Source organism: Microcaecilia unicolor, chromosome 3 (assembly GCF_901765095.1).
Source record: "Microcaecilia unicolor chromosome 3, aMicUni1.1, whole genome shotgun sequence".
NCBI classification, from domain to species: domain Eukaryota; kingdom Metazoa; phylum Chordata; class Amphibia; order Gymnophiona; family Siphonopidae; genus Microcaecilia; species Microcaecilia unicolor.
The window spans coordinates 506,325,846-506,349,060 of NC_044033.1; the positions used below are offsets into that span (position 1 = coordinate 506,325,846).

General features: G+C 43.3%; 1 protein-coding gene across 1 annotated transcript in view; it reads right to left on the reverse strand.

The window, feature by feature from the left end:
- Positions 1–350: 350 nt before the first annotated feature.
- The window catches only part of LOC115467282 (akirin-2-like), a 43,437-nt gene continuing 20,572 nt past the window's right edge, over positions 351–23,215 (reverse strand). Inside the window, exons 4-5 of the mRNA XM_030199109.1 lie at positions 14,866–14,937; positions 351–704 (exon numbers count right to left, since the gene is read on the reverse strand). Coding sequence (XP_030054969.1) covers positions 694–704; positions 14,866–14,937 — 83 coding nt within the window. The 3' untranslated portion in view covers positions 351–693. The remainder of the gene's footprint in view (positions 705–14,865; positions 14,938–23,215) is intronic.

Here is a 23,215-nt window from a genome sequence, read left to right on the forward strand (position 1 = left end):
GTCTTTCACTCAGATTACTTTTATTTGCATATTAAAACAAATTTAAAAAGTTTTAATTTTTCAAATGAAATTCCAATCCTACAAGGGTAATAAAACGTTTTTTTAAAAATCAAACATTTGTTAAACACAGGCAGAATAAATAAAAGTTACAAAAGAGACAAATAAATCATAAACCCATCCTTAATGCCAAAAGTCCTGGAATACAGAACTACCCTCCTTTACTCGTCACAGGCAGTACCCTGGGCTATTTGCTTCAAAGTATCCTGTGTTACGTTGTAACCTAAATGAACATGGTTAAAGGTGTGTTGCAGTGCAATTATGAAATCATATTAACGTCAGTCAGAAATAAATTGTGTGCAATTCTACAATTTTATTTACAGCACCAGTGAAGGGCAAGTTCTAGAAGACCAGCTTTAATCCTTTTCTTGTTTATACATTAACAGAAGTTGCCAAATTTCAATGACAGAGCAAACGAGGCCACCGGTATATATTAATATAGGTAGCAGTAGGTCCAAATCCAGATGGTAAAGAAATCAGGGAGAACGCCAAAACCAGTTGCTGCAAAAGAGTGATTGTCATTGACGAAAGCTTAAAAGAACCTGTAGTCACAGGAGATATTATGGTATTTGTCACAAGTCTTAAGTGAGATATCTTGCGACAGAGAAAGTCACTCCAAAATGCAGAAAATATGATTCATGAGACATCTGAGGAGAAAAGGAAAAAAAATACAATTAGTGTAAAAATGCATTTCAGTTTACACCAAAAAGTGCTATTACTATTGAGGCAAGGCGTTGTCCAAGATGATTTTTGAGGAAAAAATATTCCATAATATATTAAGACCAAAAGTAAAGCTAGGCTGCAGTTCTGGTTCCTCAATTATGCAACAGGCACAATTCTCTGGTAGCCCAACCCATCATATGTATACCCTAGCTCCACAAAGGGTGGCACTGTATTCAAATCTTTCACACACATTCATGGAGAAATATTACAAACTTGGCACTTCTCAGCAGCTGCCAATGCAAAGAGAACATAGCTGTGTCAGCGAGCCTCAAAACAAATGCCACTAAAGCTAAAACATTAACAGATTGTATTTTATTGGTGAATGAAAGTTGCAGCTCTTCAGACGTCACTGAAGCTCCGAAGCAGAATCCACCAATGGTAGGAATTTTTTTTTAAACTGCTCTTAAAGCATTTAAGAGTGGAGGAGTAGCCTTTGAATGTAGTTGCAAAAACCTTAGAAAGGCGGTATATCAAGTCCCATTTCCCTATTTGAGATTCTAAATGGAATGTGGAGATTCTACATGGAATGTTGCTACTATTTGAGATTCTAGATGGAATGTTGCTATTATTGAGATTCTACATGGAATGTTGCTATTTCACTATCAACATTCAATGTAGAAGCCTGCCCTTGCAGATCAGCAATGCAGCTGCACAAGCTTCTGTTTCTGTGAGAGTCTGACGTCCTGCACGTATGTGCAGGACGTCAGACTCACAGAAACAGAAGCTTGCGCGACTGCATTAGTGATCTGCAAGGGCAGGCTTCTACATGGTATATTGCTAGTGGAGGAGTAGCCTAGTGGTTAGTGCAGTGGACTTTGATCCTGGGGAACTGAGTTTGATTCCCACTGCAGCTCCTTGTGACTGTGGGCAAGTCACTTAACCCTCCATTGCCCCTGGTACAAAATAAGTACCTGAATATATGTAAACTGCTTTGAATGTAGTTGCAAAAACCTCAGAAAGGCGGTATATCAAGTCCCATTTCCCTTTCCCGTCCCCCCTTAAAACATCCTGATTTTCAGTGCCCAGAGAGCAGCACAATATGTTGGCCAAGTTACTCCACATTACAAAAAAAGGGGTATTAAACAATCAAAACTTTCTTTTTATGCACCAGCCCTTTTCCTTTATGACAAGAGGGAAAGCATAGTTGTTCACCTATAGCAGGTGTTCTCCATGGGACTCAGGATAATGCAGACACACATGGTTGTGGTCTCTGTGAGCTGCTTGTTCGGATTGCTCCTCTAGCTTGATAGTATAAGAATTCAGCCAAATCAGGTCAATCGGGTGCCTTCTTGCCTCGCCGATGTCAGCAGCCTTCAATAAATAGCTCCCAAGGCAAAAGTAGGAATTAGGCAGTTGAACTGGATCCTTCTAATAGAGAAGCTGGACAGTCTTGAAACTGTCTGTAATGAAAAGTTGATTGGGGGGATCAGAGGGTGGGGAGTGTGTATGCATTATGAGAACACCTGCTACAGGTGAGAAACTATGCTTTCTCCGTGACTAAGGATAAAGCAGACTCACATGGTGACTCCCAAGCTGAGGGCTGCAGTAGTATAAACAGAGTAGGGGCAACCTGGAAAAAGTCAGAAGGGTGGTTTTAGGAGAATAAGGACTAAAGAATGGCTTGCCCAAAGCTTGCATCGTTCCTTACAGCAGTATCAATGCAACAATGTTGAGTGAAAGTATGAAGCGTGGACCATGTTGCAGTTTTGCAAATATCTAGCAGAGATATACCATGAAAGCGTACAGTGGAAATAGGAATACATATACAGAGTGAGGTCCAAGACAACTTGATTGTAACAAAAGGTAACAGTCAGCTACTTACAAAGATAAAGTTGTTTTGAATGCAGATAAACTGAGAAAACAAGATTGATAGGAAAGGAAAAGCTATGATGATTTTCTGAGAGTTTGTTCTGTCCAGATAAAGTAATGCTCTTTTGCAATCTAAGGTATGTAGCTGCTTTTCCGCTGGTTGAGAGTGAGGCTTTGGGAAAATACTGGAAGTACAATGTCCTAAGATGAAATGCAGTCACAACTTTAGGGAGAAATTTGGGTGGGTATAGAATACAGCCTGTAAAGGGAAGAAGCAAAGATAAGAACGGTAGTGGACTAAGGCCTGAAGTTCACCAATTCTTTGAGCAGAAGTGATGGCCACTAGAAAAAATGTCTTCCATGAAAGAAATTGTAGGGAGGCAGATGCCAGGAGTTTGAATGGAGGCTGCAACAGCTAAGACCAGACCAAATTAAGATCCCATGAAGGAGGAAGGGTCTGTCGGGGAGGGTCTGAGGTAAAGTAGTCCTTTGAGGAAACGACAGACTGTAGGATGGGACAAAAAAAAAAAAAGAAGACTTCCCCTGCTGGTCTTTCTGGTAGAAGGAAATTGCTGCCAGGTGAACCCTGAGAGATATATATTTAAGGCCAGAGTCTGATAGATGCAATAAATAGTCGAGTAACACTTGTATGAGATGCAAAATGAATCAAAATGATTTGAAGCACAGTGGGTGGCAAACTGCTTCCACTTTGAAGAATATGATTTTCTAGTGGAGGGTTTATGAGCTGCTGAGAGAATGTTCTGTATATGTGGAAGAAAGGTTACAGGTGACAAACCTGGAGCCTCCATGCTGTGAGAGCTAATCTGCCGACATTGGGATGTAAAAGTTGTCCATCTTGTTGTGCAAGAAGGTGAGAATAAGAACCCAAATGTAGAGGTTTGTCTATCGCCAGTTTGTGGAGCCAAGTGTATCATGCCTGGCGGGGTCAATTCAGAGCAACTAATATGAGATTTGTCATATCTTGTATTGTTTTTTGAATGACTTTCGAGATTAGTGGAATTGGAGGGGATGCATAGAAAAAATGAGCTGTCCATTATATCATGAGTGCATCGTTGGACAGTTTGTGGTGCAATGGAATTCTGAAGAAGAAGAGAAAAGGAGACACTTCTTGTTGCTGTGTTTCATGAAGAAATCTATGACAGGAGTACTCAGAGTATGAAATATTTTTTGGATTGCTATGAGAGACCGAGACCATTCGTGAGGATGAAGGACTGCTGAGTTTGTCAGCTAAGGTGTTCTGAATGCCTGGAATGTATGATGCTATGAGCCATGAGTTAATGGAGAGGAGAGAATTGAAGATGCGGCAAGTCTTGAGGCAAAGAGTGAGGGATCCTGTGCCTGTTTGTTTAGGTAAAACATTGCTACCATATTGTCTGTACAAAGACGGATGGTTTTCCCCGAAGTTGTTGGAAGGCTTTCATTGCACAGAAGACTGGACAAAGTTCCAGGACATTGATGTGAAGCATTTGTTCTGTAATACATCAAGTTCCTTGAGTGGCATGGTTTGGTAGATGAGCTCCCCAACATATGGGAGAGGTAGCTGTTTTAAATATGATATCAGGAGCAAGAGGTTTGAATGGAGCTCCTTGAGAGAGACTGGGTGGGTGAAGCCACCAAAGAAGAGCTGTTTTGAGTTGGGAGGAAATGATGGTGTGTCATAGGTTCTGTCTGAACTGGTCCCACTGTTATTTGAGACACCACTGAATGGGTCTCATCTTCAAATATGTGACAAGTGATAGCTGCTGTTGTTGCTGATGCGTGGCCTAAAAGATGAAGAAGCGTTCTTGCTGTACATGTTCATGCTGGCAGGAGTTGTGAATCTAGCTGATGAATTGCTTGAGCATAGGCAGAACGTAAAAATGCTCGAGCTTGTGCTGAGGCTAAGACTGCTCTGATGAACAGAATTGTTTGAGAAGGAGAGAGAACTGATTTTTCTATGCTGATGATGAATCCCAATCGTTGAAGAGCAAAAATGGTTAGATGAAGATGATGCAACAGATCCGCTTTGGAGCTTCCAGCAATAAGCCAGTCATCTAAGTAAGGAAAGACAAATGCTCCAGGCATTTGGTGAACGCCCTAGGTGTGGACGAAAGTCCGAATGGCAGGACCTTGTACTGAAAATGCTGGTTGTCGAAAGTAAAACAAAGGTACTTCCAGAGGCTGCGATATATTGGGATATAAGCATAGCATCCTTGAGATCCAAAGTCGCCAGCCAAGCATTTGGAGGAAGAAGCTCCTGTATCATCTATCAGAACTCTGACCGTTATATCTCTAAAGCAGATACCTCTTCAGAAGATGTGAACAATAAATTTATTCAGACCATTCTCAAAGATCTTACTTTGACTACTGAAACAGCTTCATTGAATAGAAAAGATTGTGAGCCTATCTTAAAGGCTGTGGACTCTCCTACTGGACCCATATCGGTCCCTATTCATTCCATATTACAAGAACTCCCCACCCTCTATACCCGCAGTGGTCAAGCTTTTTTCTAAGGTACAGTGGGTTCTATTTTAAGATGCTTTCTACTGTCACCAGTTGCAAAAAGAAAGCTTGTTTGGCATATTCTCAAAAGCTCCTCTCTCCCAACTCCAACAGAATTCTTCAGGAAGTAGTAAAACCCTGTCTTGGTGCCTTTTATTCCCATGCCAGTCATATTTTTTCATGAACAACCCAGCCATAACTTAAAAAGCCAGCCACTAAGTGCGATGTCTGCTGAGGTTACTGAACAATCATTTGGCCTCCATTTTGTTACTCCTAACCAGACTCACTGGAACGACTTAATCATCTAATTGCAGAAAAAGGAAGTAACGCCATGAAATCAGTCTGCAAACTGATGTTGCCAAGTTTCATTGTACAGAAATAATGTTTAATCACAGACTGCTTCTCTGAATTGAAACCCTTGATGCAAGCTTTAGGCATTTTTCATTGTGAAACTAAAGCATTCATGGCCTACTTTATATCCAGTCTGGTATTTGACAGAGAAACTACAAGCATTTGAGAAAAACGACACACTTCAGACTTGTCAGCCATTAGTAAGAGGATTACTAAGTGCTATACAGAAGCGCTTTGAAGAGCAGTTAATGGATAAGGAACTTATTAGTACATAAGTACATAAGTAGTGCCATACTGGGAAAGACCAAAGGTCCATCTAGCCCAGCATCCTGTCACCGACAGTGGCCAATCCAGGTCAAGGGCACCTGGCACGCTCCCCAAACGTAAAAACATTCCAGACAAGTTATACCTAAAAATGCGGAATTTTTCCAAGTCCATTTAATAGCGGTCTATGGACTTGTCCTTTAGGAATCTATCTAACCCCTTTTTAAACTCCGTCAAGCTAACCGCCCGTACCACGTTCTCCGGCAACGAATTCCAGAGTCTAATTACACGTTGGGTGAAGAAAAATTTTCTCCGATTCGTTTTAAATTTACCACACTGTAGCTTCAACTCATGCCCTCTAGTCCTAGTATTTTTGGATAGCGTGAACAGTCGCTTCACATCCACCCGATCCATTCCACTCATTATTTTATACACTTCTATCATATCTCCCCTCAGCCGTCTCTTCTCCAAGCTGAAAAGCCCTAGCCTTCTCAGCCTCTCTTCGTAGGAAAGTCGTCCCATCCCCACTATCATTTTCGTCGCCCTTCGCTGTACCTTTTCCAATTCTACTATATCTTTTTGAGATACGGAGACCAGTACTGAACACAATACTCCAGGTGCGGTCGCACCATGGAGCGATACAACGGCATTATAACATCCGCACACCTGGACTCCATACCCTTCCTAATAACACCCAACATTCTATTCGCTTTCCTAGCCGCAGCAGCACACTGAGCAGAAGGTTTCAGCGTATCATCGACAACGACACCCAGATCCCTTTCTTGATCCGTAACTCCTAACGCGGAACCTTGCAAGACGTAGCTATAATTCGGGTTCCTCTTACCCACATGCATCACTTTGCACTTGTCAACATTGAACTTCATCTGCCACTTGCACGCCCATTCTCCCAGTCTCGCAAGGTCCTCCTGTAATCGTTCACATTCCTCCTGCGACTTGACGACCCTGAATAATTTTGTGTCATCGGCGAATTTAATTACCTCACTAGTTATTCCCATCTCTAGGTCATTTATAAATACATTAAAAAGCAACGGACCCAGCACAGACCCCTGCGGGACCCCACTAACTACCCTCCTCCACTGAGAATACTGGCCACGCAATCCTACTCTCTGCTTCCTATCTTTCAACCAGTTCTTAATCCATAATAATACCCTACCTCCGATTCCATGACTCTGCAATTTCTTCAGGAGTCTTTCGTGCGGCACTTTGTCAAACGCCTTCTGAAAATCCAGATATACAATATCAACCGGCTCCCCATTGTCCACATGTTTGCTTACCCCCTCAAAAAAATGCATTAGATTGGTGAGGCAAGACTTCCCTTCACTAAATCCGTGCTGACTTTGTCTCATCAGTCCATGTTTTTGTATATGCTCTGCAATTTTATTCTTAATAATAGCCTCCACCATCTTGCCCGGCACCGACGTCAGACTCACCGGTCTATAATTTCCCGGATCTCCTCTGGAACCCTTCTTAAAAATCGGAGTAACATTGGCTACCCTCCAGTCTTCCGGTATTACACTCGATTTTAGGGACAGATTGCATATTTCTAACAGTAGCTCCGCAAGTTCATTTTTTAGTTCTATTAATACTCTGGGATGAATACCATCAGGTCCCGGTGATTTACTACTCTTCAGCTTGCTGAACTGACCCATTACATCCTCCAAGGTTACAGAGAATTTGTTTAGTTTCTCCGACTCCCCCGCTTCAAATATTCTTTCCGGCACCGGTGTCCCCCCCAAATCCTCCTCGGTGAAGACCGAAGCAAAGAATTCATTTAATTTCTCCGCTACGGCTTTGTCCTCCTTGATCGCCCCCTTTAACACCATTTTCGTCCAGCGGCCCAACCGACTCTTTGGCCGGTTTCCTGCTTTTAATGTATCTAAAAAAATTTTTACTATGTATTTTTGCTTCCAACGCTAATTTCTTCTCAAAGTCCTTTTTTGCCCTCCTTATCTCCGCTTTGCATTTGGCTTGGCATTCCTTATGATCTATCCTGTTACTTTCAGTTGGTTCTCTTCTCCACTTTCTGAAGGATTGTTTTTTGGCTCTAATGATTTCCTTTATCTTACTGTTTAGCCACGCCGGCTGACGTTTAGTCTTTTTTCCCTTTTTTCTAATACGTGGAATATATTTGTCCTGAACCTCCAGGATGGTGTTTTTAAACAGCATCCACGCCTGATGCAAGTTTTTTACTCTGCGAGCTGCTCCTTTCAGTCTTTTTTTCACCATTTTTCTCATTTTGTCGTAATCACCTTTTCTATAGTTAAACGCTAGCGTACTTGATTTCCTAGTTTCACTTCCTTCAATGCCAATATCAAAACCGATCATATTATGATCACTGTTATCAAGCGGCCCTCGTATCGTTACCCCCTGCACTAGATCATGAGCACCACTAAGGACTAAGTCTAGTATTTTTCCTTCTCTTGTCGGCTCCTGAACTAGCTGTTCCATGAAGCTGTCCTTGATTTCATCAAGAAATCTTATGTCCCTTGCGTGTACAGATGTTACATTAACCCAGTCTATATGCGGGTAATTGAAATCCCCCATTATTATTGTTGCCCAGTTTGTTTGCGTCCCTGATTTCCTTTAACATTTCCGCATCCGTCTGTTCGTCCTGGCCAGGCGGACGGTAGTACACTCCTATCACTATCCTTTTCCCCTTTGCACATGGAATTTCAATCCACAGTGATTCCAAGGAGTGTTTTGTTTCCTGCAGAATTTTCAATCTATTTGATTCAAGGCTCTCGTTAATATACAATGCTACCCCTCCACCAATCCGATTCACCCTATCACTACGATATAATTTGTACCCCGGTATGACAGCTGCAATATTACATCCAAAGTTCAAAACTGCATCTGTGCTGTTAAATCAAAAAGGAGGAGACAGAACTCGAAGAACTTGGTAGGTGAGAGGCTGGCGCAAGTGCAGCGTACACTTTCACAGGAACCCTGCAGGGACCGTTTCCGTCCACACGGGAACCCCGCTGCCTCTACTTGTGTTTGCTATGCTGAGATGAAGATGTGGATTCTGTTTTTTCTTTGCCTTAGGTAAAAGTAAAGGAAGGATCACTCTGGTGTGAATGCAGAGTTAGACATGGTTTCTGGCTTTCCTCAGTGCTTCAATATGAATTTAGGGGAAGGGGCCTTGTTTCAGTATAAACTCACAAATTTAAATTAATATATTTTTTATATTTGTTCCATTGTACCCTCAGATCTAGACAGATTACAAGTTATGTACATATTCACAATGCAGTACTACTTGTAAACATACTAGATTCTATGGGCCAACTTGTTAAGAATACTTTTGACTTCGTAATAAAAAAAAAAAAAATAGTAGTTTTAAGAGGTTCTACTTGGGATGGTCACATGACCTGAGCAGGATGGATGCCCAAGGACAGCTCTCACTGGCTGTTTTAGGTTTTCAATTATTTACAGCCTCTTAAATATTTTGACAGTTTGGCTAAGGAGAATCTGCAGAATTATTGATATGACTGCAAACACTTCTAAAGGAGAGTTGATATTTGTGGTGCATACAGTATTTAAACAGTTGAAACAGAACTGACAAAACTGATACAGGCTCAAGTGAACTAATAATTACAGAATTCCGTGCCTTGAGAGAGAGTTGGCTCAAACTAATTTAAATGCTACAGCAGAATTAAGAAATAACTTACCTGCTTTATCGGTGCAATTTGTGATGAATGCAGAAAAGCTATGGGTTTCAAATCTATGGGTCTCAAATCTTATAATGCAGTTAAGAATGCAACATCTACCGAAATACCCTGCATAAGTGTCTGTTGCTTTTCAATGTCAATCTTAAAAATCTACTCATCATAACTTTTCACAACTTATAGTAAAAGTATTAACAATCCTCATATAAACAAAGCATCATGCATCATCTACTATATAATTTGTACCTCAACGTTCTATGGCTGGCTGGCTGGCTTCTTAACATCCTGACGTCAGCAAGCCTCCAGCGTTCCCTTCCCTCTCACTGTCCCGTCCTCGCGTAAAGACGAAATGACGTCAGAGGAGGGCGGAACAGTGACAGGGAAGGAAACGCTGGAGGCGAGCTGACGTCAGAATGTTACGAACGCAAGCAAGTGAAGGCAATGGAACGCTGGAGGGGAGGGGGCGCGAGCCCAACCTGCCTGAGGGAATGCTGGATGGGAGGGCAGGGCACAGGACAATCGCAGGACATGGAGGGGAGGACAGAATCGCGGGACATCGAGGTGAGGGGAGGGCAGGGCAGAGAAGAATCGATGGACATAGATGGGATGGGAGGAGAGGAGAGAATCGCAGGACACTGATGGGAGAGCAGGGCAGAGGAGAATCGCTGGAGAGGGCAGAATCGCAGGACACGGATGGGAGGGCAGGGCACAGGACAATCGCTGGACATGGAGGGGAGGAAAGAATCGCAGGGAATTGAGGGGAGGGACGGGCAGGGCAACATGGATGGGAGGGCAGGGCAGAGGAGGAGGGCAGGACATGGGAGGGCAAGGGAAAGAGAAATCGCTTCGACGAGAGCCTTAAAAACATAATCGCTATTACAAGATAGCCTTGCTAGCGCCCGTTTCATTTTTTTTTGAGAAACGGGCTTTTCTTTACTAGTATGAAAATAATGGTTAAAGGACCCTCTGAAGTGGTGAATTTCAAGTGAGCCACCTACTTATACCCACTACCACTTTTGTCTTAATCAGGTTTTCCAGAACTGTGATCTATTTCAAATATTTCAAGTGCATATAGTTCAACCTCCCAGAATCTTAGAAATGCACACATCCTGGAGAAATTCAGACACACACACAAAAAAAAATCACATTTCTGCATACAATATTTTTAAAATTCTGCAAAATTCTGTGTTTTGCTTGTCAAAAGATCAAAGCACAATCATTGTTTTTTGTGATATTTAATTTAACATACAATACAGGACATAATTTCCAAAACTGCTACTTTTGAATGATTTTGTGCAGAATTTTCCCAGGACTACTGTAAGATTACATCATAAGGACTCAGCCCCCTCCCCACAAAAAGGAGCCTCTCTCTCCCTCCATCTCTTTCCCTTCTGCAGGTTTGGCCACCCCAGCATTGACCTCTCCTCTCTCCCCCGACTCAGATTTGACTCCGTAGCTCTTTCCTCCCCACTAGCCCTCAGTATTATCTCAACCCCCCCCCCCCATCTTTATACCCTGATCCTCAACCTAGCTCCAACTATACTTAATCCCACCTCCAGTTCTCTCCCCAGTGAATTCTCCCTAACCATCTCCCTCCACTCCTACCCTACGCCAGTATTGACCCCTACTACTCATGCTGGCTCTCTCACTGGCCACCCGAACCCCAGCCTGTGTCTCACTGTATTCATTCTCACTCTTCACCACCTCTCCTCGGAGGCATTTTTGATGGCTTGGCAACCCCCCTCCCCCAGCTCCCTCCCTCTCTCTCTAGGCTTTGACCTCTTCCAGCTCTCTCCACCCTGAAATTTAATCCCCTCTCCACCTCCTGCTCTGCTTTTAACCAGATAACTACTCTAGAAGCCATCCCTTCAGCTCTCTGTCAGCTGCATTGGTTCCTCCTTTCTTCCTCACCTGCACAATCACCAGTGGGACCACTGGTTGGAGTCACTGTTGGCTTATAACTTCTCTTATGGATTCTGTCAGTCTGGGACCCGTGGAGTTATTTCCTTGGAAGTACATTTGGTGGACCTAATGGGATAGGCCCACTGTTTGGCCAACAACTTTCTGACTGTTAAGTCGTTGATCATCATATAGAAATGTTGTTTTTATTTTGCTAGGGCTTGCACTGCTTATAAGGAGCGAGTTCCCCTTTTTTTTGTTCTCCTGCCTAAGTGCTGTGCTGTAGAGGGGTTTCATGTCTTTCCTTTTTTATGTTTTGTCATTGCTATGCAGGGATATAAAATGGGGGGGAGGGGGTGTTAAAACATGATGATTCCTATGATAGGAACTCAGGACTGTGGGTATGGGAACTGGCTGGGTGAGGGAAGACAACAGGGTTTGATGCGGTCTGGATTCATTTCTTTATGTACCTTTATTGGGTTAAATGAAGAAATTTGGTGAACGAGCAATGTTCTTTTGGTGTTGCGTGGAGTAGACTGTCCAAGGGAGGCCGCTGGCTGGGACGACCCTCTCGGAACATAGATACTGGATTAGATTACATCTATGCCCACTACGATACCTCAACATAGTGAAAATAGTAATTTGGAATGTAAGGGGGGGGATCAACTCCCATACCAAACCAACAAAAATCTTACAATGCCACAAAATTATATCACCCTTTTACAAGAAACACATCACATTCAGTTGACCCATCTGGCAGGTACTTTCTTTGTGGGCATTAGCAAATCATCAGGAACTCATATCTGGTAATATCTATGCCCCCAACCAATATGACTGCAAGTTTTACCAGATGGTGACTAATCTTCTTTTGCATCCTCACACTAAACCATTAGTGATAGGTGGTGACATTAACTCTGTTTGGGACCCAACCATTGACAAATCTATTTCTGCGGCCCATATCAATTTCCATAGTAGCAAGGGCTTGCCCAATATGAGCTGAATACTGGATTTAATAGATGTCTGGCAAGTGCTCCATCCTCAGGAGAGGGATTATACTCACCTATCCCGAACACACTCCACACAGGCCCGTATAGATTACCTGCTGATTTCAAGACAATTATTTGGATCTGTGGTCAAGGCAGATATAAGGCCCTATGTTATTTCTGATCATGCATGGGTGCGGATGGAGTGGACCCTGAGGTTCACTGTCAACTGGGGTAGGCGCCAAGTATTTCCCTTAGAACTATATAAAGGCCCTGCTTTCCATTATCGGCCTTGTAGATGCTGGACAGAGTATAAAATCCACAATACGGATCACACAATGGATCCTGTAGTGTACTGGAAGGCTGTGAAGGCGGTACTATGAGAGAAAATTCTTAGTTATTCGCATTTTATCGAAAAGATTTAAGATCGGGAGATCCTGCGGTTGAAGCAACAGCTTCGGATGGCACATCAGCGATTTGGTCACACATATACTACAGAGCATAAACAAGTTCTGGATCTTCAAGTGACACTGAATACACTTCTTCACTAACAAGCTCTTAAGTGCAAGCATACTATAGATATATGTTATATCGACATGGCAAAAAAGCGGGTTGGTTGTTGTCTCACTTAAGGTTAAAGGGGGCAGTCAAAGTTTTTGACTCAGCGAGACGACAGGAGTGCCTGCACTACTACGGATGAGGCTATATGCCATATTTTCCATACTCACAATCAACGGCTTTATGCTGCCCTGCCAGATAGGGACCTCCTAAGTTTATTCATATAAGCTGATGAGGATTTTTTGGCCATTGGACAAAGCTCTTTGTTAAAGACACCTGGTACTGATGGCTTTCATCCTGAGTTTTATAAAATTCTGGGTGAAATCGTACCACTCCTCATGAATTTATTTAATGCAGTGGTAGATATCGAATCTCTGCCCCATCGCTCAATATGGCACATATTATTGTGCTTCCTAAACCTGGGTGAGATCCCACTACTCTAGACTCCTATCACCCACCCTATCTCTCTCCTAAATTATGAGGTAAAATGCCAACCGCTTGGCTCGTATCCTACCTTCAATCCTTCATGACTCCCAAGTCGGATTTGTTAAAGGCGGTTTGGTGGCTATAAGTGTCAGGAAAATCTTGGCCACATTGGAATATTGTAACCAGCGGGATCAGTTTTGACTCTGAGAAAGCTTTCCACAAGAAGTAACAAACTTTGAACCAGGACTAGACAATCCAACTTTTGCTTTGCAGGAGCAGCGAAGTATATTCCTTTTGAAGCACTTGTTAAGACTGGAGGGTGATGTGATCCCATTTGAGAAACTACAAGCACTTGGGGAGCCAAATGGGGAAATAGGTTTGCTTATATCCAAGCAATGTAGTTAAACATTACATTGTCTCCCTGGACAAAGAATCATTAGGTCAACGTATGGCAGATTGGGTTTGTGCAAATTATCACTGTCAACTGCTGAACAAGATATACATAGGAACAATAAATGGTTTGAAATGTCTAAATGCAAATGCCAGGAACCTAAGAAATAAGATGGGAGAGTTAGAATATATTGCACTAAATGAAAAATTAGATATAATAGGTATCTCCGAGACCTGGTGGAAGGAGGATAGCCAGTAGGGCACTATCATACCAGGATATAAATTATATCATAGTGATAGGGTGGATCGAATTGGTGGAGGGGCAGCATTGTATGTTAAGAAGGGCCTTAAATCAATTAAGACAAAAAATTCTGCAGGACAAAAAACACATCTTGGAATCCCTATGGATTGAAATTCCATATGTAAAGGGAAAAAGGATAGTGATAAGGAGTGTACTACCATCCATCTGGCCAAGATGAACAGACAGATGTAGAAGTGTTATCAGAAATTAGGGAGGCTAACAAACTGGGGAACACAATAATAATGGGTGATTTCAATTACCCGATATTGACTGGGTAAATGTAACATCAGGGCATGCTAGGGAGGTAAAATTCCTTGACAAAATCAAGGACTGCTTTATGGAGCAGCTGGTACAGGAGCCAACACAGGAGGAAAAATTTAACTTCCAAAAAGAGGAGACTATGATAAAATGAGAACAGTGAAAAAAAAAAAAACTTAGAGGAGCAACTGCGAAGGTCAAAAATTTACAACAGGCGTGGATGCTGTTCAAAAATACCATCCTGGAAGCCCAGGCCAGTTATATTCCATTAAAAAAGGAGGAAGGAAGGCCAAAGGACAGCCAGCATGGTTAAAAAGTGAGGAGAAGGAAGCTATTACAGCTAAAAGAAAATCCTTCAGAAAATGGAAGAAAGATCCAACTGAAAATATTAGCCAAGTTCAAAAGGGAAATCAGCAAAAACAAGAAAATCCTACTCCACCAATTTGACATGTCAAGCGCCTTTGACATGGTTGATCACCAGATCCTGATAAGACTAATGGACAAAACCGGCATCTCCAACTACAGACCAGTGGCCTCCACACCTCTCATGACCAAGGCATAGTAGCAAAACTGTCAGGGGGAAGAGGGGTTAAATGTTTGTTTTTAAAACACACTAATTCTTATTTATGTTAGTACTTACAGTAATTTAAATACTTACAACTAGCAGGCTGTTCACGGTACCGTCGCATAATCTGATCATGTGTGAACTTCACAAACGCATCATATTGTTCTACAGACAAATGAAATATTAATGACAAGACAGTAATTCACTACATAATATAATTCATCCAAAGCTGGATTCTCACTATGCAGACAGACCTATTTTATTTTCCGAGATAAAGGAAAAGATGCCTCTTTGACAAAGATATATCCTAATTATGATTAGCTTTTATTTTCAAAGCACCATTTTTTTTCTGCATTTCTATTCCCTCCACAGGCAAGGTTCAACATCTAGGAGAGAACATTGTTATACTGTGTTTTAAGGCCACACTGTGTCATCTCCCATCAGAGGCACATACAGTACCAGGTCATAGCATAAAGTCAGTGCAGCAGGATGTCTTAGCCCAAGTAGGAGCAAGATGATCTGTGTTGTTTTTTTTATACTCCAAGAAACAGTACATAGGAGTTTAAGATTTCCCTTTGCCACTGAATTTTCTGAGACTACTTAGGTAAATTGCTAACTCCCTGATGGAAATCAGCTAACTGGAGAAATTAGTTCTTACCTGCTAATTTGCTTTCCTTTAGTCCCTCTGAACCAGCCCAGAATGTGACTGATGGTTGTGCACACCTTCCAGCAGGTGGAGACTGAGAACTCTGACTCTTGTGAAAGCCAATAAGAGCCCTGGCCAGTCTGAGTGAGATTCAGTACTATCTTTAAAAAGCAGGATAGAAAGGAGTGGAAGAGTAGCCTAGTGGTTAGTGCAGTGGACTTTTGATCCTGGGGAACTGAGTTCGATTCCCACTGCAGCTCCTTGTGACTCTGGGCAAGTCACTTAACCCTCCATTGCCCCTGGTACACAATAAGTACCTGAATATATATAAACTGCTTTGAATGTAGTTGCAAAAACCTCAGAAAGGTGGTATATCAAGTCCCATTTCCCCTTTCTCCTTCTGTGCACCCAGAGAACTCAAACAGCCACTGTGCAAATACAGGACCAGACCTGCAGACCTACACTTTATAGTTAAACGCCTTTATTGGCTGGTCTGTTTGATTGTTTTGTTTTTTTAAATCATCACTACAGTCAACAGACAAAGCTGCTCTTCCCTAAAGCACTGGAAAGGGGGGGGATCTGGGCCAGTCTGGAGGGACTAAAGGAAAGCAAATTAGCAAGTAAGATCTAATTTCTCCTTCCTTAGTGTCCCTCCGGACCGGCCCAGAATGAGACTGATGGGACATAACACAGCAGTACATTTAAGGGAGGGACAGAAACCATCTAGCTGTAAGAGCTGCGGCTCCAAAAACCACACCCTGACGTCACTTTACCTCCTACATACAAAGTTTTGAAAAAGAATGCCAGGAATAGTATGGGCCGGCTGAAACAAAATGAAAAGAAACGCTGTGTTCATGACATTGCCTGCCCTGTGGTAGAAAGAACTTTCAGTCCTTCCGGAGCTAGCTCCTTGTAAGTCAAAAACATCCTTTCTTTAAACCACCTAGGAATGGAAGGCTTAGATGCTTCAAACCCTCCATGGAACCCTCCGAATAACAGAAATATTAACTATCTGATCGTCTAACCTTGATGATGGATTGAAAATAATGTCTCAGGACTGTCTTGACAGAGGTGGCGTCGGACTTCCGATCCATAGGAAAAAAAAACCTCAAGACTGACAAAATACTATACGCCACCAATGAAATCCGGTTAACTCAAAAAAAAAAAACCCAGTAAGGAAGCGGTAGGAAGACGCTTGCCACACAGAACATGCGTAATATAGACAAAGGCCCACAAGAAGATTGTCTTGAGCGACAAATCCTTTAGGGAGCAAGCCTGCAAAGGCCCAAAAGACGGTGCAATAAGAACTGAGAGAAGCAAATCAAGATCCCAACGACCGAGCGGGACGAACTAAATTCACATTCAGAAGGAAATGGACAACATCCAGACGGCTCGCAAAATTCCCCTGATAAGAGCACAGAGACCAGAAGCACCTATAAATAAGGAAGCAGCAAGTCTTATAAGAAAGCTACTGCCCTACGGAAGAATGCAAAGAAGAAATATAATTTTCGGTATATGTAGACTTAAAAACTTCACCAAGTATGAAGATAGCCTACTAAGCATGACTTCAGAAAAATGTCTCTGAAACAAGAGCAGCTCTCCAAGAACTAAGCCAAAAGACAAATCCAAGCCCCAAGTAGAAAAAACAGTGATCCCTGAAGAAGAAAACCAGAAGACTCCAGAAGCTTCAACAGTGAGACCACAGAAGGCTCACAATAGCAATATACTAAGTCTTGGAAGGCCATACAGATGCTATCTAGAGTAGAGGACCAAGAGAAGATTGATCCATTGAATGAGTCCGCTTAGAAGAGGCCACCGAGGAAATAAACTTAGAAGAAGAGACTCTAAGACCTCCCACTTTGCTGTTCTTCTTGCAACTGAAGAGAGGAGGAACCTTGCAACTCAAACTTAGTGCTATGAGTACCAAGCTGGTGGAGAGCCCCAACGATAGAAAACTGCTAAAACTCACGTGCCCCAATGGATCACTCTCCCGGATCTAGGCTGTGACAAATGAGAAATCTGCAGGAACCTTAGCTGTCCTACTATATGAGACATCGACAGTTCCAAAAGGTACTGTAGTGACCAGGCCATGAGAACAGCTGTGACCTGTTTAAAAAGACGACTCATCATCCCTCCAGAAAAAAGACATAGGGCACTGTCGCTGTATAGATGAGAGCCCTCACCTAGAAAAGGACTCTAGCAGATGTTGGAAAAAAACTGTAAACTCGGAACGAATTGCCCGAAATTCTAACAGAGAAATCGTAGAACTGGCGACTGACCCTGAGGAAGAGAGCTCTGCAGCCCCCCAGACTGGTCTCTGCGTCATCTTTAGCCACTGGGGCGGTTGCAAAGGAACACCCCCCATCAGAATTGGTGACTGACAGCACAGTCGGAGAATTTCTGTTTCAAAAAAATGTGAGACCAGTGGGACATTGATAGAGTGCTCCTGAGTGCTCTAGCCCTAGGCAATACTTCTGACGTAGCATGGAATCTAAAGGTACAAAGATAATCCATTGCCTAAGATAATGGGCTGTGCAGGAGAGAGCGAATCTGTCCCTGAAGAAAGACAATACTGTCCTATGGAAGAGACCCCCCCAGCCTTGAAGAAAATCGGAGACTCCGAGATAAAGAAGTACTGATAGGGCTCCAAATTGTCTCTCAACAGGGTTTACTATCTAACCAAGGGACAGAAGAAAAACTGGACAACTGAAAATGGACTTTGCAGCCTCTTCTGGAGAGACCTAGAGCTGCCCAACCAGTCGTCCAAATGAAGATGAAACAAAATACCCTCAAACTTGAGAAGTGCAGCTACTACTATAATGAACGGCGAAAAGTCAAGAAACTGTAGCGAGACAAAGTCAAAACCGGAGACGGATAAGGCTTGCGCAAGACTGGAAGGAGAAGAAACTGCTTATAAAATGGATAAATTGGGACTTGAAGACAGGCTTAAGATAAGCTCAGAGGTGTGAAAAAGTCCACTGAATGCACCATGACTATGATGGAATGAAGAATTTCCATAAGAAATTTCATAAGATCCTGAGTCTTCCGCTTTCCACCTTGAGAACTAAACCAGCCCAAAGGACCCTCTTTTTTAACAGCGAAGAAACCAGAGAAGCGCCCTGTTCCATTATCTGCCAGAGGCACTATGCAAACAGCTTGAAGGGTGAGAAGGTTGTGTAAATAACTCTGACAGCTTCCGGTTTGAGACATGAACTACAAGGAGAACCCAGGAGAGAATCTGGCAACCTCCCCACAACCTTGCAGGCGGTTTGCTTCAGTCCTCCCCACACCAGCAGTGTGGAGAAAAGTAAAGCTGGAATCACCACCGGAAGCAAAGAGTAGTAAGAAGGGAGACTTAACTGAATTAACCATTATAGGAGACGGCCCTGGGCTGGTTTATATGAAGATGGTGGAACCAAAAGTCTGTGATAGCTAGAGACATGCAGGAAGGAAGAAGAATTGCCAAACCATAGGAAAGGGGAACCTGAGATATCAGTAATGGAAATAGTGCTAACCATGGCTAGTCCCAGTGCAATATACTTATGCCTAAAGCGTGTCACATGCAAGCGTATGAAATGTGTCTAAGTGGCATTCTCCAAAAATTTCAAGACGTGCCAAATATGAGAGGAGCACGAGGAGACCATGCACATGGGACTGCGAAAACGCTTTCAATTTACAGAACACTGCTAGTCAAGCTTGCCACTAGGAATACATAGGAAAAATCGTTATACACATGGTAAAAAGGAAGGAGAGGGGAAGTCTAATGGGCAGTGCAGCGACCCGAGAACAAGGGAACTGGGCCAAAACCCTCACTGCAAACCCCTGCAGATCTGGGCAAGTCACTCAATTCCTCATTACTCCTGATACAAAGTGAGCTTGCAATCCCAGTAGGGACTGAACAGGACCAGCATATAAGAGAAGCCAACCACAATGGTTGTACCCCGAAAGGAGGCATTCCATAATCAGAGTGCAAGAGACTGACATAAATGTGAGTCTAGTTGGGAGGGGACGGTGTAAAAGCCAGATCTGCGGGATCCCCGGGATCTTCCGGATCTAAGTACGACCTTAAGACTGGTGCGTGTATTCGTTTTGACGGCCGCTGCTGCTTACAGTATGCAGCGATCACCAACCATAACCCAGCGCTGCGATCCTCTATTCCCCTCTTTCCGTGGCGAATCTTCAAGGAGGTTAAACCAAGGAGGTGTAATAGACTGGAGTGGAAGTGAGCTTATCTAGTCCACTGTAAGTAAGGAAGACATTTGATTAATCTCTGTTTCCACTCCCCGAGCAGCCATCATTGCCATTCACTCAAAACACAGCAAGCAAAACTGTGAGCTGCTGCATCCACGTTGTCGTTCTTTATTGTTGGTCCATCTGTAACAAGTACAAGATGGAGGAGAAAAGACATAATTGAGTATCACTAAAACAACTTCAAAAATTATCGTAGCTAGTAGAAACAGCAATTATAAATTCTGTAGTTTGTGCTCATTTTTCTTCAGTGTGCTTCTATACAATTCAGATGGCCAGATTTCAGTGAGAATATTCTGTTTCCTGATGGGTTCATCTTAACTGGTTGTAATCTGCCTTGGGAAGTCTGGTGTTTATAAAGACGATGGAATATATTGAAATTAAATGGAAGCAGAATTAAACTCTCCTTTCATTGAGGCACATGAAATCACATTTTCATCTGTTTTGTATAAGTTTGCCTTTTAGATACACAAATGGATTATTCTGTTTTGGAAGATGTTTCAGGGGCAAGTGTTTTTATAACTCCAAATAAAAATAAATATTTTGTTTCATGCAGATCTCTTTTGTTTAAACATAACTAAATGGTCTATAAGCCCCTAATGCAGTCCAGTGGTTTTCTTATATTTTGTTCTTGTGATGTCTTATACTGTGCCAAAACTGAAAACTCTTATCTCCTTGAGGATAAATGAGGGGACACGGGATAAGCTTATCTGGTCCACAGGAGACAGTATGACTATAAAGTTGAAGCCGGTCCCCCTATAGCAGCCATCTCCGTTTGTCAAAAACAATAGCAAAGTAGATTTGCATTCTCTCTTGTAAGGGGGGGGGGGGGGGGGGGAGAAGATCTAAGAGGAGTTGGGGGCTGGTGGAATTTTCAAGGGTCTGTGAAGGGGGGGTTATTTTCAAAATATATTTGTCATTACTGCAGAAGCTGCTTTGCTATTTCCAGTGCTGTATTGTGGTTTTCATTGGAGCGCTAGATGCCTACTTTTTTCTTCATGATGACAAATAAAGATAGTCCTCTATAAAATTACTTGCAAAAGTTTTAATGCCTATGTGTGTCATTTTTTTTAATTTGACAAAAATGTCATTTATTTTAAAGCTTCCCCTATCTACTACTACTACTAGACATTTCTAGAGCGCTACTAGGGTTACGCAGCGCTGTACAGTTTAACAAAAAAGGACAGTCCCTGCTCAAAGGAGCTTACAATCTAACGGACGAAATGACAAGTTGGGGCAGTCTAGAATTCTTGAATAGAGGTAAAGTGGTTAGGTGCCAAAGGCGACATTGAAGAGGTGGGCTTTGAGTAGGGATTTGAAGATGAGCAGGGAGGGGGCTTGGCGTATGGGCTCAGGGAGTTTATTCCAAGCATGGGGTGAGGCGAGGCAGAAAGGGCGGAGCCTGGAGTTGGCGGTGGTGGAGAAGGGTACTGAAAGGAGGGGATTTGTCTTGAGAGCGGAGGTTACGGGTAGGAACGTAAGGGGAGATGAGGGTAGAGAGGTAAGGAGGGGCAGCAGATCGAGTGCATTTGTAGGTTAGTAGGAGAAGCTTGAACTGTATGCGGTACCTGATCGGAAGTCAGTGAAGTGATTTGAGGAGAGGGGTGATGTGAGTATATCGGTCCAGGCGATATACTCACTCCATGTGACAGACTATATGTTAAGTGTGGAGCGTAGGTACCAGGCTCCAGTGGGTTTTACACAATTGGATCAAGTTTTTCTGCAATTGCCCTGAGACCTTAATAGGCTATCCCAGTGGTATCAACTGATTAGGGACAATAAGAAGGCCCCTTATTTGATTACGTTAGCAGAATTATGGAGCAGGGACACAGTTGAGCACATTTTGGAAGGGAGGCTGGCTGAGGTATTTGAAGGTCTCCATCGGGTGACCCCAAATGCTGCTTTGCAGGATATCCAGTATAGGATTCTACACAGAGTGCACATCACCAAGGAGTAGGGGGAGGTAATGGGATTATGGGAGGATGCTATATGTAACAAGTGCAAGATCAGTGTGGGTACTTTTTTACATTCTTTTATGGAGTGCCCATCTTTGGGAGCACTTTGGACAGGGGCGCTGGAGACCATTGAAAATGTCTTGCAGTGTACAATAGAATACCACTATTCAGTTGTGCTAATGGGGTGTGCAGCTTCGCATCGGGAGCAGGGGTTGGGGGATGCCCAATGCAAATTTATTCTGTTGGCAAAGAAATGTGTCCTGAGGGCTTGGGTGGACCCTTCTCCCTCTTCTCTGGCCCTTTGGCAGGGAACTATGAGGGAAATGGTTAACTGGGTGCTCACCACACTCACGTTTTCAAATTCTTTGGGGCAGCGCCAGTACCATGATTTATGGGGTAGGGAACTCTCTTTGCTTCCACTAGTTGGCTCCACGGCATAAATGGATGACAACATGATGGGCAGACAACAGGAAGGGGGGGGGTTTGCTTTGTTTAGAGGTTTATGGGGTGGGGGGGAAGGAAATAGAAAAGTTATGGAGGCAAAGGTTTTCACTGGCATGTAGCTGTAAAATGTGAGATGACCTGTTGTGTTGGAAGGGCTTGATATGTTCTATGTCATATTGTATTTGTCTCTATGAATCAATAAAGATATTTTCAAAAAGGCCATCCCAGCTTCATGTGAGAAATCTCCAGGGACTCCGGTAACTGCTGGAACCAATGCAGCATGAAGCTATGTAACCGCCACAAATAACAGCCCAAATGGTGGGGGCCCCCACCAAAAAGGCTAGGAGGAGCTGCTTCTCCACAATCTTTTCATCAAGCTCCCTAACGGCAGAGCTCCCTTGGACAGGTACAGCAGTTACCTTTGTGACCATCATAACTAGGGCATCCACCTTTGGAAAGACCCAACACTTCTCAACCTCAGCAAAAGCATAGAAGTGATAAAGAGCTCCAGCCATCCTGAGGTGACTATCCAGGGACTCCCACTCCATCATCGTCCTGCGGATGAGAGCCTTATAGAGCTGAAAATGCTTCAGGACCCCAAGCCGCACGCTGCAGGAGGCTTAAGTATAGCCAAAGCCCCCGCTCTTCCACAGCCTCCTGACAGGGAGATCCTCAGAACATGAGTCCTTGGGGGACTGGGAGCCCGAGAGGACATCCAGGTCCTCCTCCACTCCCTCCAAAGAATCCAAACCCTCCAGAACAACCAGATCCATTCTACAGGACTAAGATCCCAAAATAGGGCCCCTGCTGATCCCCTTGCAGCCCCCCACCAAAAGGATAAGGGTCAGGGCTAGGATTAGGTCCCAAGAGGGCGCCCCCATCTGGATAAAGCTCTGGAGCCAAAATAAAAAAAACACTGAGGCCACAAGGGATGCCCCCCCCCCCCCCCCTCCCGGCAGAGAGACCCTGTGAATTGGGAGGATTCTAACTGCTAGGTTGCCTTGGCAGAAACACAGAGGAATCTATCCATTTGAGCTTAAGGGGAGAGGGGGAACAGCACACGTAAAATGCTCACTGGAGAGAAAGGACAGACTGAATGAGCCACATTTACACACTATAAAATTAATCCATTATCCCTGTTCAGCTGCTG